The following is a 22,216-nucleotide window of genomic DNA, read 5'->3' as shown; positions in this document are numbered from 1 at the left end:
AGGGGGGGCAGGAGACCCGCGGCCGCTTCCCCCCTGGGTTTGCAGGGAAATAAAAGCCATGGCCATCAGGCTCATTGCAAGAGCAGAACGGTGGCACGGAGCTGAAGCTCCTGTAGCCGGTGGCAAGTGAAGGGGTGGCACGGAGCTGAAGCTCCTGTAGCCAGTGGCGAGTGGCCAGTGGCCGTGTGCGGTGGCCTGGCTGACGGTGCACCATGGGCGGGATCAGCCACCACCACTATAAATAGGGCTGGCGGCGAGCCGCCCAGCCAAACCGAAAGCTGAACCTCAGAGCGTGGAGGCGACGGCGTGGGCCAGGGTGGGGCCAGCGGCGCTGAGGAGGACGTGTGGTGTGGGTGTCCTGTGCTGGGGAGCCCAGATACATGCACTCGAGGCCAATGCAGCACCTGTAGGGCTCCAGCACAGCCAGGACGTGGACCACAACGCTGGGGCAGGCCAATAAGGGCTCCCCAGCAGGCACTAGGTGATGGCAGGAGCTCAGGTGGGGCTGCCAGGACCCTTCCAGGAGCCCCCTGTTGGGCCATGCCCCGTCTCCGACTCTGACTCCGACTCCGAGGATGCAGCCGTGGGCAGCGCAGGACCCGGTGCCGGGGTGCAGAACCCCTCCCAGGTCATCCACAGTGGCCACTTCATGGTGTCGTCCCCGCACAGCGACTCACTGCCCCGCCGGCGCCACCACCGCACCGAGCCCAAACCATCTGATCCCCGGAGCATCGACCCGACCCTCACCCGTCTCTTCGAGTGCATGAGCCTGGAGTACAGGTGAGTCCCAGACCCCTTTCGCTGGCACGTGTCTCACGGACCCCCCCAGCTCTTTGAAGGCATGAGGCTATCTGAGCCCTACTGACCCTCTGTGAACCTGCTGCTAATTGCAGCATTCTCATCTTCTTGTCCGTTGGGCTGTGATGTGCAATCTGCTCAAAACCCGCCATCCTGGGTTTCAGAGAGAATGAGCTGGTGCTGGGTTGTTGGCCGTGGAGCCAGATGAGAAGTTCCTCCTCTCTTCACGTGTAGCTTAACCCTCCTTCACCTTCCCATGGGATCTGGAGTCACTGCACCCAGCTGTGGAACCCTCATGTCCAGGTCCTGCATACTCCGTAGAGCAGCAATAACCCTGTGGGCAGCCAACGCTCAGTCTTTGGCAATCCAGCCCACAGCAGAAGTCCTGCCTTCCTGTCCTTGACTCTGTCCACATGTCCCGAGGTTATCCCAGGACATGCAGCAGCAGTCTGGGCTGGATGGCTTCAATGGGCTTTGTCCAGGGCCTCCTGAAAGCTTCCCCACTTCTCTCCTGCAAAATCAGGTGGGTGACTGCGTTGCTCCCCCAACCACACATATCACCCAAGTCCAGGATGCTAGGGACCTGCTCATCCCACAGGTGACAACAGGAGGGCCTGCGTCATGTCTCTCGGTGCCTTGGTCCACACTCTTGGAGGCAGCTTGCCTCTTTTGCTGAGGCCCCAAGGCTTTGAGTTCTCTCAAGCATAGTATTAGGATGAGTTGCTCTTCTGCCATCAGTGCAAAACTGTTTGCATAGCTTTCCCAAAATGTCCAGGTGAAAACCTGGAATGATGATGTCCTACTAACGCTTCATGAAAACAAAACCTTAGCAAAACAGCCTTGAAGAGTTGTGCACTACCTTGTTCCACGCAGGGTCTCATTCAGTTGCTGACTTCTCAGGTATGCTTGGAAATCTTTGAGTGCTCAACACGATGGACTATGTGGTTGCTGCCAGAGCAGCCCTGGTGACGCCAGGCACTGGGACAGCACACCAAGGGTACTGGTTGCCACATAGCTGTGTACGTTTGGCCCATCGCCACATCCTAGATTGCATGGTTTGCTCACAGCTCTCCTTCAATGTGCTGGTGAAGCTGGCATTCTGCAGGAGCACGGTGAGCTTCAGCATGGGGTAACCCAGCTGAGAGTCACACTTCCTGGTCAGGCAAGTCACTTCTAAGTGCCACACACAGAGGACATTGACTCTCTTTTGCTCTCCCGGACCCATAGTTGCCTTACTCTGAGCCTTGCAGCTTGGGGCTGGCGGAGCAGACACTGCTCCACCCCAGGGTGCTGAAGATCTTGACTCCTGAGATGCACCACAGCCTCCATGTGCCCCTGAGCTCTGGTGCTCCCCAGAGGAGGGAAAAGGAGCAGGGTGCAAGTGCTTTGGCAGGTGGAGTGGCCCACAGGAGCTGCATGCCACCCAGAACTGGCCATTACACTGCAGACAGGGCTCCATCACTTCAGTTCTCTCTACCCCTTGGACTCTTTCAGGGCCTTGTTTCCCTCCTGCACTGAGCATGACAATGCACACACCAGCCCCAAGCGCAGCACCACAGCAAACCCTAACTGCAGTTGGACAGTATCGCTCAGCGAGGAGGATCCACCTCAGCTACAAAGCAATAGTGCCACCAGTGATGGCCACCCCGGAGTCTAGAGATGTCTTCTGGCTGCCTTGGTATAAGACTAATGTCCGTGGGAGCAGTTCTTGGTCTGCCATGGAGCCAGGGTAGCTTGCAGACCATGGGACCCAACCAGGGGAACGTTGACATTGGATGTTCTCCATACTTCATGCTTGGTTCTTCTCTCTTGGAGTTCCTTCCATCCTTAGATGCTCTCACTCTCTACCTCTCAGCTGTCATGCTCTGCAGCTTGACAGCACCCTAAAAAAAGGATGACAAGCACTGATCAGAGATCAGGTTCAGGGGAACCTGATGCTAGTGCACTGCTGGATATGCCTCTCCACAGGTGGGATTGGACTCTAGCTCTAGAGCTGGCCACTCCGCTGGCTAGCTGCTGTTCAGGCACTTCTTTTCTCCCTTTGGAAACCCATGGTAGCTTTGCTAATACATTTTTGACAGACTTGTAAGCAGTAGTTGGAGGAAGGTATCAGAGGCGCGAAATGGAGTTTAAAGATACTTGGCACGCCTCTACTTTCAGTTTTATCCGATTTGGTACTTCTCTGCATCATCTGCCATTTCATGGCTTCCCTCACAGCCACGTTCCTCAGAAGAGGTGTTGGTGCAGCACAGCTTCAGTTGGAGTGGACAGACAAATGTCCTCCAGTCTTCAGGAGTGCATCCACAGTTATGTTGTGGACTAGCTCCTTAACAAACTAGAAAACACAGAAAGGTATCGGTTGGCAGGCACCTCTGGAATTCATAGTCCAAGCCCTGTGCAGGGCAGGGCTAACTCCAAAGCCAGAGGAGTTTGGCTGCTCAGGGCCATCATGTGATGGATGGAGACTGAGGATGGTGAGCACCACCACCTGTCCACCCTGTCCCTGGACTGAACCACCCTCACAGGGAAGAGGGTCCATGGCTCTAATTAAAGTTGCCCTTGTTCCAGCTTGTGTCTGTTGCCTCTTGTCCATTCTTGGTGCATGTCTGAGAAGTGTCTGGCTCCATCTCCTCTGTAGCCTCCTTTGGGTAGTTGAAGGCAGTAAGTGGATCCTCTCTCCACCTTTTCTTCTTCAGGCTGAACAAACCCATCACTCACCCTCCTCTTCTGTCATGTACATTAGTCCCCAACCATGATAACATCCTCCTCCAGGATCCCTCCAGTTTGTGAACCTCCCTCATTTATCGGGGGGACCAATCTGGACACGATATCCAGACTCGGCCTTAGCAGTGCTGAGCAGAGGGGAACTACCGCTTCTCCTGACCTGCTGGCTGTGACTGTTGCAGCCGCCCATCCCTTGCTGTCTGGGCTCACACCATTTCAAAGGCAGTACGCTGAACTTTCTCTAAATGGTACAGTTTTTCAATGGCTGTAGCTGAACAGTCATTTGGGTAGCTGTAGTTCCTCCCCTCTCCAGAATTCCTCCGTGGCACTTCATGGGTGTTTATGGCAGTCCTGCCTCAGCTTGAGCAATTGCCCCAAGGATCTGACATACTATCCCTCCATGGACTGGACTGTGCATCACCCCCTCACTGGGAAAGAAACACTCTCCCCACATGAAGGTTTGCTTCTAGCAGTATTCTGTTTCTCCAGAGCCCTCAAAGGGAGGCAACTCCCCCTGATGAGGTCTTGCTCCTGGTGCTGGTGGCTGAGATGAAGCAGTTCCCAGGCCCTTTGTACCCATTTTCCACCACCCAGGACAATTCCAGCCGCTCTCCTGCCAAAGACTTAATGATTCTCTTCAACTCCTTCTCCTGCAATGTGCTGCATTTCTTGAATCCCTTCCTTAGAGTGCTGCTTCTCCCATGGGTGGACCACCCTGCAGCACACTTGGCCCCCCCACATTCCCTCAAAAAGCTGAGGATGTGGAGCTGTGCTCCTTCAGGAGCTGCTCACACTTTGCCCTTAGCACCACCTCCCCAGCCGAGAAAGGTCTTTCTCCCCCCCACCACAGCGTGACTCCCCAGGGTCCTGCCTCGCAGAGCTGGTCTCCCGGGCTTGCACACCTTCCCGTGACCCATTGCAAGGAATCGTTGGGTGGCCGACCTGGGGAACTGCCCTCCTGAAGGGAGAAAAACTGGGTGCAGATGGGAACTGCAAACTGCAGCCACTTGTGGTCTTATCCTGCACACATCTATCTTGTGCTTCAGAAGAAGCCCTCTGCAGCTGTTCCCAGAGTGTGACGTAAACTAACCTCCTCTTCTCCCCTGCAAATGCTGAGAGGTGAGATTTAGCAGGCAGGGACATCAGACTGGTGAGCAACGTGGAGCATTAACTCTGCCCCTCTTGTGAGTTAAACCAAGGCAGGCTTCCATTACACCCTTGCATGCCGATTCCCTACTAATTCATCCTCCCGGCAAGCTGATAGCAGGCTCTGAGGCTTTCCTCAAAGTGGAATTGCTGCTATAGCTTTACCGTACTCTCTGATTGATTCTCCAATTCACAGTGCCTTAACCACTCCCATGCAGGGGCAGAAAGCCCCCAGGCAGAGGGGCTGATCCCATCCAAGCAGTGTGCTGAGGAGCTGGGCTGGTGTGCAAGCCTGTTCCCACGCTGATGCGCAGCGGAGTCGTACCTGCAGGGATCACCAAAACAAATGGGTTGTGGAGATGTACCTAGTTTGGGTCACAGCTACCCAACTTCCCAGACAAATATTTGCCAGAGGATTGAAACGACTTCCCTTCTCACCTGGGACACTTGATGCTCGCTTTGCGTGGAGGTAAATGGCTGCCTGAGAGGCAGAGCTGTAAGGGCTTAGGCCCTTCTATCTGCAAGTAAATACACAGAACTGCTCCCTATCTAATCCCCAGTACAGTCTATTAACACCTTTGTTACAACTGAGTTACCCTGGCTGCCCCCGTGCTCGCTGCAGTGCCTGCCAGGGCAGAGCTCGCTCCCTCCTGCGCCCCGGCAGCCTTTTCATCAGCACACGGCGGTAAAGAAAAAAGCTTTCAAGATTCGAAGTCGGATTTGAACGCAGTCATTTTTTGCTTGGGGGCACTTTTCAGGAAAATTGTGGTGTGATTTTAAACTTTCCTTCTCAGACTCTCGATTTTAAAACCTAAAAAAAATCAAGAAAAAAAGCACGGCTTTGGTAGCCAAATCTGTGAGAAATCAAAGGTGAGCTTTTAGGACTTCCAGGAAAGGCTACCCTCTTTCAGCAAGCCCCAGCCCAAGCTGTGTCTGGCAGCGCAGGGAGCAAGGTGGGCTCTGACATCCCATGGGGATGGGACGGCTTGGGAAGGCAGAGCAGGCTTGGACCTGCCAGAGGACTCTCCACTCGGCTGTTCCCCTCCTGCTGCCACCCGTTTTCGTGCATCCCTGCATCTCACCAGATCATTCCTCCCCCCCTCCTCTTGCTGTTGATGGAGAGCAAAATTGTAATTTTTTTCCATGAAAGCAGGGGCCGCAACACCTTAAATTAAGTGAATTAAGCACAAACAAGGTGCTACTGGACCAAATAGTCGGTGCTGACCCATGCCGGGTTTGGTCCCAGGCTGAGTCCTGGTCTCATCTCACCCCATCCCACAAAGACTCCTTAGCCGGTGGAATGTGTGCCCATTCCTCTGGCAGCGTGGGGCAGTGGGACCCCCAGCCTGTTTGGGGCATACCAAACCTTTCTCATGGCTCCGCGCGAGGTTTGCATTCATCTCCCTGGGGAGATAATTTCAGGGAAGGGTGGGGCCCTTTTCAAGGCAAACCAGGGAGCAAAGATCAGCCTGATAAGGCCCAAACCCGAAAGGGTCGTTAATGGTAAAAAAAAGACAGTTAGTGGCAAAGGCTGATGGCATCTCCTCCCTGCCTCCAGGTCCCACGGCAGCTCCATGGCCATGGCCCTGGCTGAGATGCCCGTCTGTGGCCACGGGCCTGCAGCCCATGGGCTCGCACTGCTCCTTTAAGCCGGCTGTCGGGGCGGGTGGCACCGGTGAGGAGCGTGGCTGCGTAGCCTTGACCAGCAGGATGTGGCCACGCGCCTGGGAAACCCGTCCCTTCCATTGGCTCCTCTGCTTGGCACCACCGCAGTGTTTGCCTTGTGCCGCTGGGGAAAGTTCAAAATCCTGGTGATAGCGGAGTGGCCAGCGCGCAGCCGAGTCCTTAACTCTCTGCAGGCTGGAGCTGCGGGGACACCGGTCCTTCCCCAGCCCCCGGGGCCATGGGTCAGGGCTCCATCTCCGTGGGGAGACTGTCCCCGTCCACCCCTGCAGGCGGGAGCGCTCACTCCCAGACACATCCCTGTGTCAGGCTCTGGAGCCCGATGGGTCCCCTTGTGCCCCACAGTGAGATGAGACAGCAGCAGTCTCCTCTCCCCGGCACGCTCTCTCCCTCTGCAGAGCTGTGCAGGACACAGGGCTCTCGCTGCCTGTGCTGCTGCGTCTTCAGCTGCCTGCCTCTAACTGCAAGGCCAGCACGCCGCCTGCAGCAAGCCACCTGCCTGCTGGGCTGCGAGGAGCTCTGAGCCGAGCTGGCACAGCCACTGAGGGAGGGAGCCCCGCTTGCCATGCTGTGCCGTACCGTGCCATACTGTGCCGTGCCGCAGGAGGCAGATTTCCAGTCAGGTTAATGTAGAATCATCCAGGGTCTTTGTTCAAGGGTGTTCGAAGGTTTCACGAGCTTGAACAAACAAGCATGTGGCTTCTTAAAGTGTTAGCTGGGGACTGCTCTCATCCCCAGAACCTCCCTGGGGATGCGGCCCAGGGTGCGCCTGAGGAAATGCGGGCAGCAGGGGGATACAGCAGCCCTACACCCAGCCCAGCCTCTACCCTTCCTCCTCCCTGCGTGTACCAAAGACCTAAAGCAGCCCCGAGATCTTTTAGGGACACTCTTGGCTGGGGAGTGACATGAGCTTCCCGGGGAGGGATGCCATGCAGCCTCCAGCCTGCTCACAAAGGGTCTCCCATGCAGCCAGCGTTGCCTCAAGGACGTGCCCTGGTGGGCGGGAGAGCTGGGGCAGCCACTGGGCTCTCAGGAACAGGTGAAAAGGACCCCAAAGTAAGGCAATGGGACACCAGCCTCTCTCGCAGGACCCTCAGGGCCTCTCCGGTGGGTACGCACAAGGGGCTCATGTCCCTCGGCTGGAAGGAAACAAGACAATTAGTGAAATGAGGCTGCCTGCACTGCAGGCCCATTAGGGACATCACTGCCACCAAGAGCTGCAGAACAAACACGTCTGCCTCCAGGAGCCGTGGGAAATGGGAAGGAGGGAGCCCATCTTGGGCTGGAGCTGGGGCGAGGGAGCAGCTTTGCAGGGATGGGGGTGGAGAAGAGTCCAGGGCAGCACTGGGCTGAGGGCAGAGCCGGTCCTGTTTGTCTTGGGGCACTGGTAAGTGTCCTTTGATGTCCTTAATGTCCTCAATGTCCTCCAGCTTGCTGTCCTGCCTTCCCAGACCCACGCAGATGGCTGCCCCTGCCTGCCCCTGCCCCCAACTGAAGGTAGCATTTCCAAGCTTGGTCTGGTGTTAAAAGGAGGGACAGAAATAGCTGCCCAAATGCTGCAATGAGGCAAAAGCCGCAGCAATACATGTCCACGTCTCCTGCCCATCTGGACAGGAGACTTCCCTTCCCCTGAGGCCGGAATGCAGCTGTCCTGGTGGAGGGCAGCAGGGTCCCACCTCAGACCCACGGTTCGAGCCTCAATGAATCAATTCCCCCACGTGCTGTGCTGTAATCCCAGGAGCTCGAGAAGCCTCCTGTGGGTCTGTGAAGCTCGCGGTTCAGGTCTGCGCTGCTCTCAAGGTGAATAGGAGCTCAGGGTGTTACCGTGGGTGCTCCCATAGGTGCCTGGCAAGCAGCCTGCAGCGGAGCCACACAGCTGTGTCTGCTCCAGACTTGCCACCAGACTGGTGGCCCACGGCATCTCTCCAGGCATGGCCCCCGCAGAAGACCCCAAACTGGGAGGGCTCTGGGATGGCGCCCCTCAGCCTCTCCTTTGCTTGGTGTTTTAGTGGGAAGCTGGTGTCTCCAAAGTGGAAGAATTTCAAGGGACTGCGGCTGCCTTGCCGGGATAAAATTCGTCTCAACAACGCTATCTGGAGAGCCTGGTACATCCAGTGTGAGTACAGGGCTAGACCCCGCTAAATATGCCAAGTGCTGAGTGATGCCAGGTGGGATGGAGCTGGAACCGGGGCAGCGATGTATGAGTGCACGGGCACCCTCCCCTGCCCAGGGATGGAGCCATGAGTAAAGCCAGCTGTGTTTTCCCTGTGCAGATGTGGAGCAGAGGAAGAATCCTGTGTGCGGCTTCATCACCCCGCTGGAGGGGTCGGAGGCTGATGAGCACCGAAAACCAGAGGTAGTGTGTGGTCCCTCGCAGATCTCTGGGCCAGGAGCAGGTCTGGGTGGCACAGGTGGGAGTTGGGGACACACAGGAGGCAGAGCTCGTTGTATTTCATAGATTTTCTGTGAAAGATATTTCTGATGTGGTACAAGGAGACCAGGCTTGGCTGTGGGGTGCTGGGGCTGGGGGGCTCAGCAGTCCTGCCCCTCCCCAGGCTGTCGTGCTGGAGGGCAACTACTGGAAACGCCGCATCGAGGTGGTGATGAGGGAGTACCACAAGTGGAGAATCTACTACAAGAAGCGGGTGAGTGGCTCTGACCCTGTTGCTCCCCGTCCCATGGCAGTGCCAGTGGTGGGACGGGACATCAGCATGCCCAATGTGCAGCCATGGCTGCATGTGTCAGGTTCTTGCCAGTGCAGGAGGGTGCCCCCATGGTGCCTGCATGGGGAGTTCAGTGGGGACCCCATCCCCAGCTGCCCGTGGTGCTGCGGTGTGCTCCAGCAGCCTGACCTGGGATGACTGCCCTGCCCGGTGCACGATCTGGGGCTGGGTTTGGCAGTACACCTACAGCGTACACATTGGGGTGGGTCAAGCAGATCCACGGCTCACCCACAGCGCTCTGGCTGGGCTGGGATTTGTTGGCATGCTGTTGGCATCCACCTCTCACTCTGGCAGCACGTGCTGCCAGGCAGGCCGAGTGGCTCCGCGTCACTCCGGGTGCCCGCTCTCACGCAAGCTGGCACCACAGCCTTGGCCGCTAGCCATGCGGGGTGGAGCGTGGTCCAGCCTCCTCCCCAGCCGCTCGCTCAGGACTGATAAAGGCTGAGGGTGCCACGGGCGGGCAGGGTGCTGGCAGCCTCTCACCACCACACACCGCCAATCCCATCACTGCAGTGGCTGCTCAGCCCAGACCCTGTAGAGTAAAGGCAGATGTGAACTCGTGGTGGCCATACTCCCCCCCCGCAGGGACCCCCCTCCTGAGCGCTGCCCCCCTCTGCCCTGCCCCTGGCTCTGCCCTGCGCTGTGCCCACTCTGGCTGGGGAGTGACACAGGCTGTCTTTTCCTTCAGCTCCGAAAGTCCACCCGAGAGGGAGAGCTCTCCAGCCCAAAGCGGGTGAGTCCGCTGGGGAAAGGTGGGGAGGGGGGAAAAAGGGGGGTGCGATGTGGACCCCTGTGCTGGGCAGCTTGGGAGAAGGGTGGATGAGAGGCCAGGGGCATGATGAGCCCAATGGGATGGGATGCCAAGCACTTAGGATGCCGGATTCACCCTTTGGGAAGCACCAACATGCAATTTGTGAAGCTTGGGAGTGAAAAACGCTGCAGGGAGCATGGGAGCTGCCAGGGAGATCAGGTGGGGAGCGAGGCATTGACCCTACCTATGAGAGGTGCCCACCTGGCTCCTTTGCTCCATCTCATGCAGGATGAGGATGTCTGGAGGCCAACAGAGAAATGGTGCAACCAGCTCTTCTGCAACGTGGTGCCCATGCTGCTTGGGGATGAGGAAGAGGAGCCGGGGGGTAGGCAGCACTTTGACTTGGACACCTTCCTCTCAGACATCTCTGACACCCTCTTCACCATGACACAGACGCCCAGCACCCACCAGGTGCCCCCTGAGGATGGTAGGTGTCCTAGACGCTGCTCTCGCTGGAGATGGAGGAGGAGGTCCAGGCAGGCAGCACACCCCGTAGCACCTCGCTGCCTCGTGGCTTAGCCCCTGAGAGCTGCTGCCTGTGTCATTTGGGCAGACAAGATCCCCTTGGCATCCCTCCTGCTGGGGCAGGAGGAGGGGATGCTCCTGCCCTGCCCAAGAGGAGCAGGGAGCCACCGGAGGTGTGGATGCCTCTCGCTTTGTTTGGGCAGGGTGGGAGCATCCCCTCCTCCGGTGGCTCCCTACAGACCAGACCAGGCTGTCCCAGGTGGGATGGGCTGAGCTGCCGAGGGAGCGCTAGCTCCGTGAAGGACCTTGCACCAGACCCAGGGCAGGGCTGCCAGCCCTGGGTAAGCAGTAGGCAGGTCCTGCCTTCCATGGCCACTCTGCTGTCCCTGCCTGGCCAGGTCCCTGGAGCTCCTGCAGCACCAGGCAGGTCCTGCGCCAAGGATCAGACTTTCCCTGGGGTTCTTGGGAGCAGGATGAGGTCCCAGAGGTGCTGGTGGGCAGATTTGTGGGGACAGGATGGCTCTGGGTGTCTGCAGGGTGGGTGCCCATCTCCCTGCCCATGCATGGCTGCAGGGTAGGCTGTAGCCATGTGGGGTGACTCTGGGGTGACACGGAGGGGTGGCAGCCAGGCAGGTGTGAGGGCAGTGGTTTGGGAAGCCCTGAGGGAGGACCTTGGGGGTGTAGTGGCTGGGTCCCGGTGTTGCAGCTCTGCCCTCTTCCAGCGTATGTTGGGAATGCTGATATGATACAGCCGGACTTGGCACCCCTGCAGCCCAGCCTGGATGATATGGAGATCTCAGGTAAGAGCCAGCCCAGATACAGTACCACATCCCACACAGCCCAGCATGCTCTGCACCCCACGGCAGCCAAAAATGGGGGGGTCAGAGGGTTGGCCAGGGAGCAGCAGGAGCTGCTGGGGCAGCCAGAAAGCACCGGACATCCAGCAGCATGGAAAAAGCAGCGTACACAGGCCAGGGTGCTGTGGCACGTGGTGGGGCGGGGGCTTGGCGTGCCTGCCTGCACCCAGGGCAGAGCCACAGCAGGTCAGGAAGGGCCCGGACAGGAGCTGTGGGAGGGGATTTCTACAAACAGAGGGTCTTTCCAGGAGTACCAAACCAACTCGTTTTGGCTGCAGACAGAGAAAGGACAATTGCCTGCACAAGAAAGCGGAAACCTCTAGAGAACAGGTTCCATACTGCTGTGTCCCCCTCCTCATCCCGCTCCCCAGCCAGCCCCAGGCTGAGCATCCCAGGGGGCTGGCTCGGAGCTGGGATCCCATGCTGGACTGTGCCACATCCTCTGGGCCATTATCCCCGACAGGCTGGCCCAGAGACAAACTGGTGTCCAGCTGGCACAAGGGGGACACACCGTGAAGCAAACAATGGCGGCCTCCTCCCACGGAGCTGCCACCAGTGCTACCATGCAGGCTCTGAGCCATTAGTGTCTGTGAGCACTGTGGAGTCAGCTGGGACGTACTCTGCTCCCAGCCGTGCCGTGCAGTGTCCTCGTACACCAGGGCAAGGCACCACTGGTGCACCCTGCGCTGGGGACCAGCTCTGCCCCCCCGAACATGCCAGAGCTGGTGGCCTGGGCACATCTTGCAGCATGGGAACCAGTGTGGGCTGGTGGCTGAAGCCCACCCAGATAGCTGGTGGCCTGGGGCAGCACCAGCATCTCTAGATCTTTCTGCGCATCTGTGAGCACCCTGCAAGCTCCCCGGCTGGTCTCCGCTTCCTTCGGCGGGAGGAAACGAGGGTGCTTGCACCATACGGCTGCAGGGTGATGCAAGACCAGCTGCTGGTGAAGAGCAGGCTGGGACACTCTGATATGGGATGCCCCAGGGATGGATGGGGTCGGAAGGCTCTTGCTCACCCTCCTCAGCTCATTCCCTCCAGAGGCCCCATCAGGGTAAGCAGTGCTGGGAAGCAGGTCCGTTCCCACTGCTGGCCCTTTGCCTCCTGTACCCAAGTGCCCCGTGTGGGCATCAGCCACTGAGAGGTGAGACAACTCCAAATGGGTCAAACTGACACTTGACAGGTGTCCCTTCCCCCAGGAGGTCCTGCATGGTGCTGGAAAGCTGCACCGACCTCCTTCAAGCAGCACCTTGCCACGACGGTGTCACAGAAGCAGCCCCAGCACCTCTCTTTGTGGGCCCAGCTGCCATTTGTGCCACTGGTGTGGCACAGCCTCGTGCTCAGGGGGAGATGGCAAGGGGCACAGTGGTGCCCATCTGAACCAGTATATTTCTATGAGCAGCCAAGCTGTTTTTTTTTTTCCTGGGCAAAAGGCCTACCTTTTGCTCCAGGGTGCTGTCTGGGAATGGGATGGGTTTTACTGCAAACCACTACACGGCAGGAAAGCATCCCTTCCTGTCTGCCCATGCCCAGCAGCTCCGCATGGGGGGACTGCTGGGGCTGGGGAGGGTCCCAAGCCCAGCTAGGATCAGGGATGGCATTCCTGGTTGCCTGCCCAGGCGTGGGCTGCTGAGCCTTGGAGGAGCTTTGTGTGCGGCAGGGCAGGGGAGCACCCTGCGGGGTTGCTTGGAGACTTGTGGGTGGGAGTTTTGTCCTGGACAGGGCATTTCCTGTGACACTGCATGGAGCAGCTCACCCCGATGACGAGAGGTTACAGTCCTGCAAGAGCTGAGCGCTGTGTGTGAGCAATGTGCACGCTGGTGGGACGGTGGTCTGCGGGGCGGAGGTGTAGGAGCAGAGGGGCGCGCACGCACCGTGCGATGGGCAGCGCTGGGGCTGTGTGCCCACTGGACCATGGGAGGAGTGAGGCAAGGAGATGGGGGGGTGAATGCTGGGTGCCAGAGCTGCAGGTGCCAGCCAATACGATTATGTCCCCAAGGCCACTTTTCTAGCAGGGCATGCAGTGGCTTTTCGTGGCTTGGGAGCAGGGGTCCCCCCGGCAGCCTCGTGCAGAGAACCGTGGTGCAAGCACGTAGGGTAGGCACCGAGACAGCCCGTGCAGGGCTCCCACAGGGTCACAGGGCTGTCACTGTGTCTGGTGTCTGTGGCAGAGCTCGGCGCCTGTCAGTCAGCGCATGCAAACCAATCCCCAAATGAGGAAGCACCTCGTGTCCGCGGCGGGTGCTGGAGCGTGCTGTGGGGCGCATGGAGAAGCCCTGATGGCAGAGGCGAGGGAGCAGCCCAGCCCCGTGCCCTGCTGGCACCGTGCTCCAGGTAGGACCTGCGCCAGGCATGGGGGAGCTGGGGGCTGGGCTGGCCTTCCTGTGGGGTGGCATCACCCTGCAGCACTGCAGGGCTCTCCAAGAGCCCGGGGGTGACCCTGGAGGGTCCTTGGTTTTGCACCGGGCTCTGTAACCCTGACCCCTTTGCAGAGCAGCCCCAGGTTTGAATGGGATGCTAAAGACATGGTGTGCCAACCACATGGGCTCTTCTCCCTTGAGCAGCAGCATGTCCTGGCCATGCTGCGTGGCCTGGGAGCAGGTCAGGGTGATGTGATGGTGGAGAGGCGTGCAGGCAAGAGCTGTGCGGTGGGGAAGGGGCAGGAGAAAGGAAGGACAGGGTGACCAGGGGCTGCCCACTGCCATGCTGGGCAGCATCCACCATCCATTCCTGCAGCACAGTGAGAGGCACAAGAGGAATTGAATCTGCAGAGCTGGGCACCAGAAATGCCTATAAATATCCACAGAACTTCAGTGGGCCTGACAGCCCGACGTGGGCACAGCAGAGGGCTGGGGGCAGCGTGGGGCTAGGTGCTGCGCCCTGGGGAGGCTGAGACCCTGCCTGGCAGCACCACGGCCCACATGGAGTACCAGGCCATGGTGGGGCCGGGGTGGCTCTGCCGTGCTGGCAGACATTCACTGTGTCCCTGGCAGGGGGAAGGGGCAGTTTGGGGGCTGAGCGGGGCAGCTCAGTGGTGGCACTGCCTCATCTTGCACCAGTGTTACCCTTGTCTGGCAGCGCATGGCAGTGCTGGAATTGTCACCGTGCTAAGCCCCATGGCATCCCTCTCTGCTGACATGTTTGCTCTCTGGTGTATATTCAGAAGGGTCTCGGGCCCTTGTGGGTTCCAGCCAGGGCACCCTGGGGGCTGGAGCTTAGAGGGGGAGCAGAGTCCTTGCAGCCCTGCTGGTGCCCGTGGCATGGCTGCGCATGCCAGGCAGGCAGAGCCAGCATATGGGCTCGGCTGGGCTCGGCCGGGCTTGGCCAGGCTCTGCCGACAGCAGCAAGGGACCTGGAGGCAGCAATGCTCATACCGGTTGAGGGGCTGGAAGCACAGCTGGGTGCTCCCCGGAGGCGACGCGAGTGTCTGTGTTCCAGGGTGGCTGCCTGCACACACAGCCTTTGCCAGGGGCTGTCGAGCAGCGGCCTGCAAACCCAGCCAGCGCTCCTGCTCCATCCTGTGCGGAAGCAACCAGCAGCCCCCTCCCTATTCCACAGTCATCCTCTACATGGGAAACCCTCCCGGTAGCGATGCCCGAGCTGAGACAAGGCGTGTAGGGGGGCGATGTGCCTGCGGAGCTCGTTTTACCAGGGAGACGGCTGTCTGAAGTGCCGTGCCAGGCCAGCCCTTTGCACTGCAGTGTCTGGGCCTGCAGAAGGAGCAGGGTTGTGGGAAGGGGAGAGGAAGGGAGAGCGAGTCGTGGCGAGGTCACGGGGCTCGTCTTCGGGAAGGCCATGGGATGTGGTTAGCCACAGGCTGCACGCACAGCAGCGCCGGGGTAGGGAGACAAGCATTTGTTACAACCCCAGGGGACTGTCCCTTGTGGCTCGGAGACACTGTGACACTGGTTCAAGCCCTGGCTGTCGCTGGCATTGCAGTCCCTGCTCCAGTCCAGGGCTGGTTCAGGAGGAGTGGGACAGCCACGCACCCTCCTGGGAGCAGCCCTGGCGCTGGAGCATGCGGTGCCCAGCTGGGTGTCAGGGATGGGGACAGGGTCCCCACCCTTGGGTGGCACCCCGGGTGGGTTTTCCTGTCCCCATGTGTGTGGCAAGGCTGGTCCCGGGCACGTGGACTGCCTCTTCCCCCCACACTCCAGTGTTTCACAACCCGGGCACCAGATCCATTGGCAGAGCCGGGAGCTGCCCCAGCCCCACAAGTTGAAGGCGGGACTGGCAAGTCTCCGGCAGTGCCAGTGATGGGGTACAGCTCCCCCTGGCATGCCCGGGGCTTGTCACCCCTTTCCAGGAAGGTCCCCTGATGACCGTCACTCTGTCTCCACTTGGCACTGCAGATATTTTCACCAGCCACCGTCCATCACAGACACAAGCAGGCTACCAGGAGCCACCCTGCTTTGTGCCCATGGCTGAGCCCCTGTTCGACGGCGGGGGGTCCCTGATGGGTGCACGGGGGCTGCCTGCCAGCACCGAGGCCCCACTCCCACCCGGCACCCTCCTCCAGGTGAGCGGGACCCCGGCCCATGGCGCGCGGCTGCCGGTGCCCCAGCCACCCCCACTGACCCTCCCATGTCTCCCGCAGCCCAGCAGTGCCTCCCAGCTCGGCCTCCACGGTGCCTTCCTGGCCCCCGAGCTCCCCCCAGCCCCTCTGCCCCCTGAGTCCCCCTCCATGGCCCCCGGCAGCCTCAGTCCCCAGCTCCAACACAAGCCCCTGCTGCAGTATGGCCTCCCCAGCAAGTGCCTCAGCCTGGAGCCGCCGGGACCCCCCTACGTCCCCCGTGTCCCGTCCCCCAGGGTGCCGCTGCTGGGTCCGGACCCCCCATTCTCTCCTGCCTCAGCCCCCTGCTCCAAGTTCCCCTACGCTGGCTCGCCCAGCCCCTCGCTCCTCTCCCACCCTGCCTCCCCCCTCTCGACGCCCTACTTGGCTCCCCACGCCCTGGGGCTGGGCTATGCTGCTGGCATGGTGCCCCAAGGGTACCCCGGCCCGGCCGCCCCCCAGCTCCTGCCCCCCGCCCTGCTGGGCGACCCCAGGTTTGCCCCCCCCAAGGGGCTGCCCCAGGGCGGGGGCGGGCAGCCGAAGGCGAAGCCCAGTGGGACCAAGACGAAGAGGCTGCTGGGACCCCCCGCACAGCCCCGGCTGGCTGTGCCCAGTCCCTGCCTGAGCCAGCTGCTGACCACAGGTAAGGGCGACAGGGAGCACCGGGGGGCACAGGAGTGAGCCGGTGGCAGGGGGGTGCTATGGGAGGGGATCAGAGCAGGGCGCCCACTTTCTCCCTCAGATTGGAACGCTGGGGATGCTGGGCAGAACCAAACCAATGGGTGAAGCTGTTCCCAGCGGGAGCCCCCCTGGCTCCAGCAGCACCTAGAGGGGGTGCCCCAGGCAGCCCCAGGGCTTGGCCACAGGCACCACTGCAAGGTCCCTCTGTCCCCAGCCTGGTCACCACGGCTCTCCATGGATGGGCTGAGGTGTCACCAGTACCCTGCCTGACTTGCTGCCTGTGGCTGCGATGGGACAGGGTCCCACAGAAGTTGTCGTGTCCAGCCCCATGCTGGGCTGGGGAGGGGCTGGGAGTCCCTGCCTGCACCACGGCTCCCAAGGATGGCCCCACTGAGGAGGGCAAAGGCACCTCCCCCCAGGGGCTGCGTCACCCTTCACCCGGGCACCCTGCAGAGGAGCAGGGACGGGGCTGCAGCAACGCCATTGCTGGGACTGGCTGTCCCCCGGCACAGGAAAGGTCACCCGAGCTCTGACACCCTCACGCAGCAGCACCCTTCTGCTCCCTGCCCTCTTGCAGCCAAGCAGGAGCCATCCCTCGATGCCCCAATGGGCGCAGGACTCATGCCCGCATCGCCAGTCGCCCCGGTAAGCACTCGCCTACCCCCCAGGTCGGGAATTGCCCGCCCCTAGCCCCCGGCTCAGGAAGGTCCCTCTCCTGCTTGCTGGGGTAGAGACGGGGCAGGTGGGGAGATGGGTCTCTGTGGGGTCACCCATTGCAATATGGGGCTGGACAGGCACAGGGTGAAGGAGGGGGGGGATGTGGCCAGGGTGCCAGGAGTCACCTGCATGTTTTCTCCCATAAAGAAACAGGGCAGACGTGGGAAATATCTGGTTTGCAGGGCCCCTTTCCTGGCAATGCTGCCCAGGGGCGATGGGGCTCAGGCTGCCCCTGCAGATGGTGGGATGCCCCATGGGGACAGGCTTGCACGTTCCCCTCCCCGGTCCCCTTCAGTATTCAGCTGTCAGTGCCTACCCACCGACCAACCAAAGGGGAAGGTCCAATCCCCAGGCATGTGTAGGGCACTGGGCCACCGACCTCCCACTTCTCTCTGCCTTCTCCCAGCAGCAGAGCACTGTCACCGACGTTCCCGCTGCCTTCCTCTCCAGAATGGCCCAGCTGAGCCCAGGGCTGGCTCCTGGCTCCAGCTCTTCCCAGGCAGTGCCGGTGCTGGTGCCGGTGCCGCTGGCAAGCACCCAGCCAGGTCCACTGCTGGTGCCCAAGGTGGAGAGGCTGTCCCCCACGTCAGCTTGCGGTGAGTCTCGGGCACCCCGAGGAGCTCCACAGGACACCGCGTTTCCTGCAGGCAGCTTGGACCACACCTTGTGGGAATGTTTCATTTCGGCTTCAATCCCAGCTATTTACATTTACCCAGCTGAGCACGGGTGATTCTTTCTGCGGGGGAGGGCACAGCCCCGTCACCTGCCATCCTTCTCCAGGGGCAAAAGCAGAAACAGAAAAAGACGCAAAGGAGCAAAATGTCAGACTGTGGTTTTGAAAACCCGGAGCTTGGTTTTCAAGCAGGAAGCACCCTGCTTTCACCCGCAGAGACCAGAGTGGTGGCTGTAAACCAGGCTCTGGTGTCGTTCCCACTTTCAGTCTGCTTGCTGCCCTTGGGACTCTCTCCTGGCGATTTCCACCTTAAGAAATGCCAGGAATTAAAAACGTCACATCCTAAATGTTCCCATTTTCAAGCAGTTGTAAAATGAGTGGGATTTGGGATAAGACACAGTGATAAGATGTGGTCGGACGCTGGACCAGAGCATCGCCATCAGCTGAGTGGGGTGGCTGCCCGCGGCGGGGGTATCGCTGCAGGCTGCTCCTCTCTGCTTGTCCCAGCGCAGCATCCTGCTGGCAGCCTGTCATGAGGAGCTGCTGCTGCTGCCCCTCTCCCCAGAGCATCACCTTTCCTTTTCCAGGCAGCGACTGGCCCAAGCCCAGCCAGGCTTCCCCGAGACCCACTGTGGGGCTGAGCGCTGGCATCTCCCTGCATCACCCCGTGTCCCGTCGGGGCAGGCCTGAGTCCAGCAAGGTACAGCCAGAGCAAGCGCCACCTTTGCTACAGGGGCACCATCTCCATATGCACCCCTCTTTCCCGCTGCCCCAAAAACTGTCCCCCCTACCCTTGCTGTGAGCTTTGGGACAGCCCATCCCCGATGGGGCATGTGGCCCAGGGCTCTCCCCACCGCCAGGAGGTGCCTGACAGCGCTTGCCCGCAGATGGAGAGCCGCCGCATCACGCACATATCCGCCGAGCAGAAGAGACGCTTCAACATCAAGCTGGGCTTTGACACGCTGCACAGCCTGGTGAGCACACTGAGTGCCCAGCCCAGCATCAAGGTGAGCACCAGTGGGTGGACCAGCCCTGGGCACGTGGGGACATGGTGTATCACCCAGGGACGCTGCGTCCCTGGTCTGCCCCCATGCAGGGGGCTCCTGCCCTGCACCCTAGCCCGTGGGGCAGGAGGCTGCAAGCCCACACCAGGCCCGTGGAGACCTGTGTGGTGCAGCCGTGCCAGGGTGGGACACCACACCTCGCACTGCCAGCCCCGCTATGTGAAGCGCCAGGTGCCTCGCCCCAGACCATGCCCGCCCTGGGGGCTCCCTTTGCCATTTCACCCCGGTGGCCCCACAGGTCAGCAAGGCCACCACCTTGCAGAAGACAGCCGAGTACATCTGCAAGCTGCAGCAAGAGCGAGCGGCCCTGCAGGATGAGGCACAGCGGCTGCGGGAGCAGATCGAGGAGCTCAACGGCTCCATCAAGTAAGAGGGATGTGGCCGGGGGAGGCGGGAAGGAGCCACTGCCTGCAGCGGGGTGGCCAGGCAGGGCAAACGGCAGCACTGGGGAGGCAGCAGTGCACAGCAGGTCTCCTGAGCACCTCCCAGGACCTGGATTTGACTCTGTCCCCCCTCAAACCCTGTTTTGGGAGTTGTGGGGGGGGACACTGCTTGAGAGGCAGTGCTGCGTGGGACCAGAGTGTGGGGCCATGCCCCACAGCTGCCCTGGGAGAGGCACGCTGCCCGCCCAGCCCTGCTGAGAGCTGGGGTCCTGACAGACCCTCTCCCCATGGGGTGGCCCCCGCGGCTTCCAGCCTCCTGAACACAGACCCACGGCGCTGCTTGTGCCCCACAGCCTGTGCCAGGAGCAGCTGCCGGCCACGGGAGTGCCCATCACACGCCAGCGCTTCGACCAGATGCGCAGCATGTTTGATGAGTATGTCCGCTCCTCCACGCTGCAGAACTGGAAATTCTGGATCGTATCCTTTGGGGCCAGCACCTGCTGCTTGCTCTGACCCCTCCACCAAACAGTGGGTCCACTGGGTCCTCTGGTTAACCTGCTCCTCTCCAGTCTGTGAAGTCCCTCCAGCTCGAGAGGCTCTGGGAACTGCGGGGAGATGTTTTCCACCAAAGGGCACATGGTGGGAACATGCCAAGATGCTGTGGTTAGGAGGAAGCTTCCGCTACAAGGATGCAAACAAAGTAGGAGTAAACGGTCAGTCCTCAGGCAGAAGTCACCAGTGGAGCTGAGGTCCTGCAGACATGGGTACTGGCTCAGAGGGGCAGCAGTCATTGACTAAGGATTAGACACAAAGCCAGGGACAAGATGCCTTGGCCTTGGTGGCCATGTGGTACACTCTGGAAACCCAGGTGTGCCCATGCCTGGGACACAAGTCTGGGCTCCATGCAGTGGAAAGGATGGAGGGGACCAAGGGACAGGGAATGGGTGGTCAAATGGCTGGACCTTCTTATCCATAAGTAGGGATTAGACACACTGGAACCATTTAGCCTGAAGAGACAGAGACTGTGAGGTCTACAAAATCCCAAGGGGCAGATGGACGGGCAGGCCTTGCTGCCCACAGTCCAATCCAGTGCAGGCAGCCTGGGCGAGGCAGAGGTGGCTCCTGATGCAGAGTTTGGGAGCACTGTAGAGCTCTTCCACAGGACACTGGGGATACTAAGGCCAACATGGACTCCAGGACATGCTCATGATGGAGGCATCTGCTGTCGATTACTACACACACAAAATCACCAGTCCCCAGCGGTGGTCCCTGCAGGCTGGGAGCACCAGGGGAGCACACTTCAGAGGACACTGTGCCAGCTGGCTCCTTGATCTGCACTGGAAGACTTTGTGCCTAATCAACCATTTCTGACAGCCCCAGTCACGACGGGGCTTACGCAGCTCTCCCACTGCCTGCCCCAGGTGACACTCAGGTCCCCAGCAACACAGGCTGGTGCCCAGCATGGTGCTGCTCTGGGGAAGGCACCCAGCAGGTCTGCTCCATGGCCGGGCAGGCAGGCTTGTCCTGCTGCCTGTAGGAGGGTGCTGCCCACACCTGGCAGGTGAGAGACCATGGTCTTGGCAAGACTGGTCCTTAACTCCTCTGCTCCCATCAGTTCAGTATCATCATCCGTCCTCTCTTTGAATCATTCAACGGTATGGTCTCCACGGCCAGCATGGAGAGCCTCACCCAGACATCTCTCGCCTGGCTGGACCAGCACTGCTCCCTCACAGTGCTTCGGCCAAGTAGGTGGCCCTGCTCCTGTCTGTGGCACCCTGAAGAGTCTGGGCTGGCCCACTGGCACAGACTGACAGAAAAGCAGAGGGGAAAAGGACGGGGGCATGCCGTGGGGTAGGGGGGCTGCTGCTGCGCCATGCTTCTGCTGCACGGGAGGGGAAGAACCTGTGGGATGTTCTGGGGCTGCGTGCTCAGCGCTTTTCCGCTCTCCTTTCACACCCACCACACTCCACTTGAGCTGGCTGCTGCTGCCCTAACCTGAGAGCCCAGGTCCCGGCTGGGCAGGGCTCAGCCCTCCCCAAAGCCCCGCAGGGTGGGTTTTCCTTCGCCCTTGCTGCTGGGGGCTGTGGCAGGGAGCTGTCGTGCAGTTCCAGGGGCTGGAGGGCTGGGTTAACCCGGGCCGCTTCCAACCCCCAAGGGGCCAGCTGACATGTCCCACGTTTCCCCACAGCCGTCCTGAGCTCCCTCCGGCAGCTGAGCATTTCCACCTCCATCCTGAGCGACCCAGACTGCATCCCGGAGCAGGCAACGCGGGCAGTGGCGGGAATGGGCCATGGTGGTAGTTCCTCCTAGCTTTCCCAGCCTTGCCAAGTCCCTCGGTGCTGCCAGACACGTGCCCACCACTGCCAGCGAAGACCCCCCCCAGTGGGGCCACAGGGCCAGCACAGCTGGGCTGCTGGAGCATGGTGTGCCTGGCCAGTGGCAGCCTGGGGCCATGGGGTTCCTCTCCCTCGGGCAGCGGCTCGGGGGTCCCTGCCTGCGCATGGTCTGCACCCCAGGGCCTGCCAAGCCCCAGAGCAGCTGACGCAGCATGGGGCCCTGTCCATCCTGGGCACTAGGAGTTGCTGGGTGGCGGGGCCTGGCTCTGTGACCTGATAAAGGACTTGCTCTGCCCACAGGCTCTGGTGTGGTTCTTCTGCCCTGGGTTTGCTCCGGGGCCAGACTGGTGAGCAGGAGCAGGGTGAAGGCAGGGATGGGTGACGGCAGGGATGGCCAGGGTGAGGAGGCAGGCAGGGGCAGGGCGAGGAGATGGGCAGGGTGAGGGCAGGAGTGGGCAGAGGCTGTGCAGGGTGGGCAGGGGCAGGGTGAGGGGCTGGGCAGGGTGAGGGCAGGAGTGGGCAGGGTGGGCAGGGGTAGGGTAAGAGGATGGGCAGGGTGAGGGCAGGGTGAGGGGCTGGGTAGGGTGAGGTGCTGGGCAGGGTGGG

At 60.7% G+C, this 22,216-nt stretch overlaps 1 protein-coding gene across 2 annotated transcripts; it reads left to right on the top strand.

Annotated features, from left to right (window-relative positions):
• The first annotated feature begins 258 nt into the window (after positions 1–258).
• Positions 259–21,900, top strand: MLXIPL (MLX interacting protein like). Of its 2 annotated transcripts, XM_054210124.1 has the most exons (17): positions 259–780; positions 8,361–8,467; positions 8,625–8,707; positions 8,907–8,996; positions 9,763–9,807; positions 10,114–10,312; positions 11,073–11,150; positions 15,557–15,723; positions 15,802–16,399; positions 17,015–17,082; positions 17,564–17,750; positions 18,415–18,527; positions 18,715–18,834; positions 19,130–19,257; positions 19,628–19,751; positions 20,890–21,019; positions 21,463–21,900. In XM_054210124.1, the coding sequence occupies exons 1-17, from the start codon at positions 485–487 to the stop codon at positions 21,582–21,584; spliced, it is 2,655 nt and encodes an 884-aa protein (XP_054066099.1). In that variant the 5' UTR covers positions 259–484; the 3' UTR covers positions 21,585–21,900. The 2 variants fall into 2 exon arrangements, with proteins under 2 accessions (XP_054066099.1, XP_054066098.1); XM_054210123.1 differs by having other exon boundaries at positions 15,557–16,399.
• Positions 21,901–22,216: the final 316 nt, after the last annotated feature.

Source organism: Rissa tridactyla, chromosome 7 (genome assembly GCF_028500815.1).
Source record: "Rissa tridactyla isolate bRisTri1 chromosome 7, bRisTri1.patW.cur.20221130, whole genome shotgun sequence".
NCBI lineage: Eukaryota > Metazoa > Chordata > Aves > Charadriiformes > Laridae > Rissa > Rissa tridactyla.
This window is presented reverse-complemented; position numbering and strand designations above follow the sequence as displayed.

Bases quoted from the DNA above. Each gene is read 5' to 3' on its own strand.
- MLXIPL (XM_054210123.1), top strand. From the start codon at position 485: ATGGCAGGAGCTCAGGTGGGGCTGCCAGGACCCTTCCAGGAGCCCCCT. The intron at 8,997-9,762 runs GTGAGTGGCTCT...CTTTTCCTTCAG, and splicing joins GAATCTACTACAAGAAGCGG to CTCCGAAAGTCCACCCGAGA. The intron at 17,083-17,563 runs GTAAGCACTCGC...TTCTCCCAGCAG, and splicing joins CCGCATCGCCAGTCGCCCCG to CAGAGCACTGTCACCGACGT.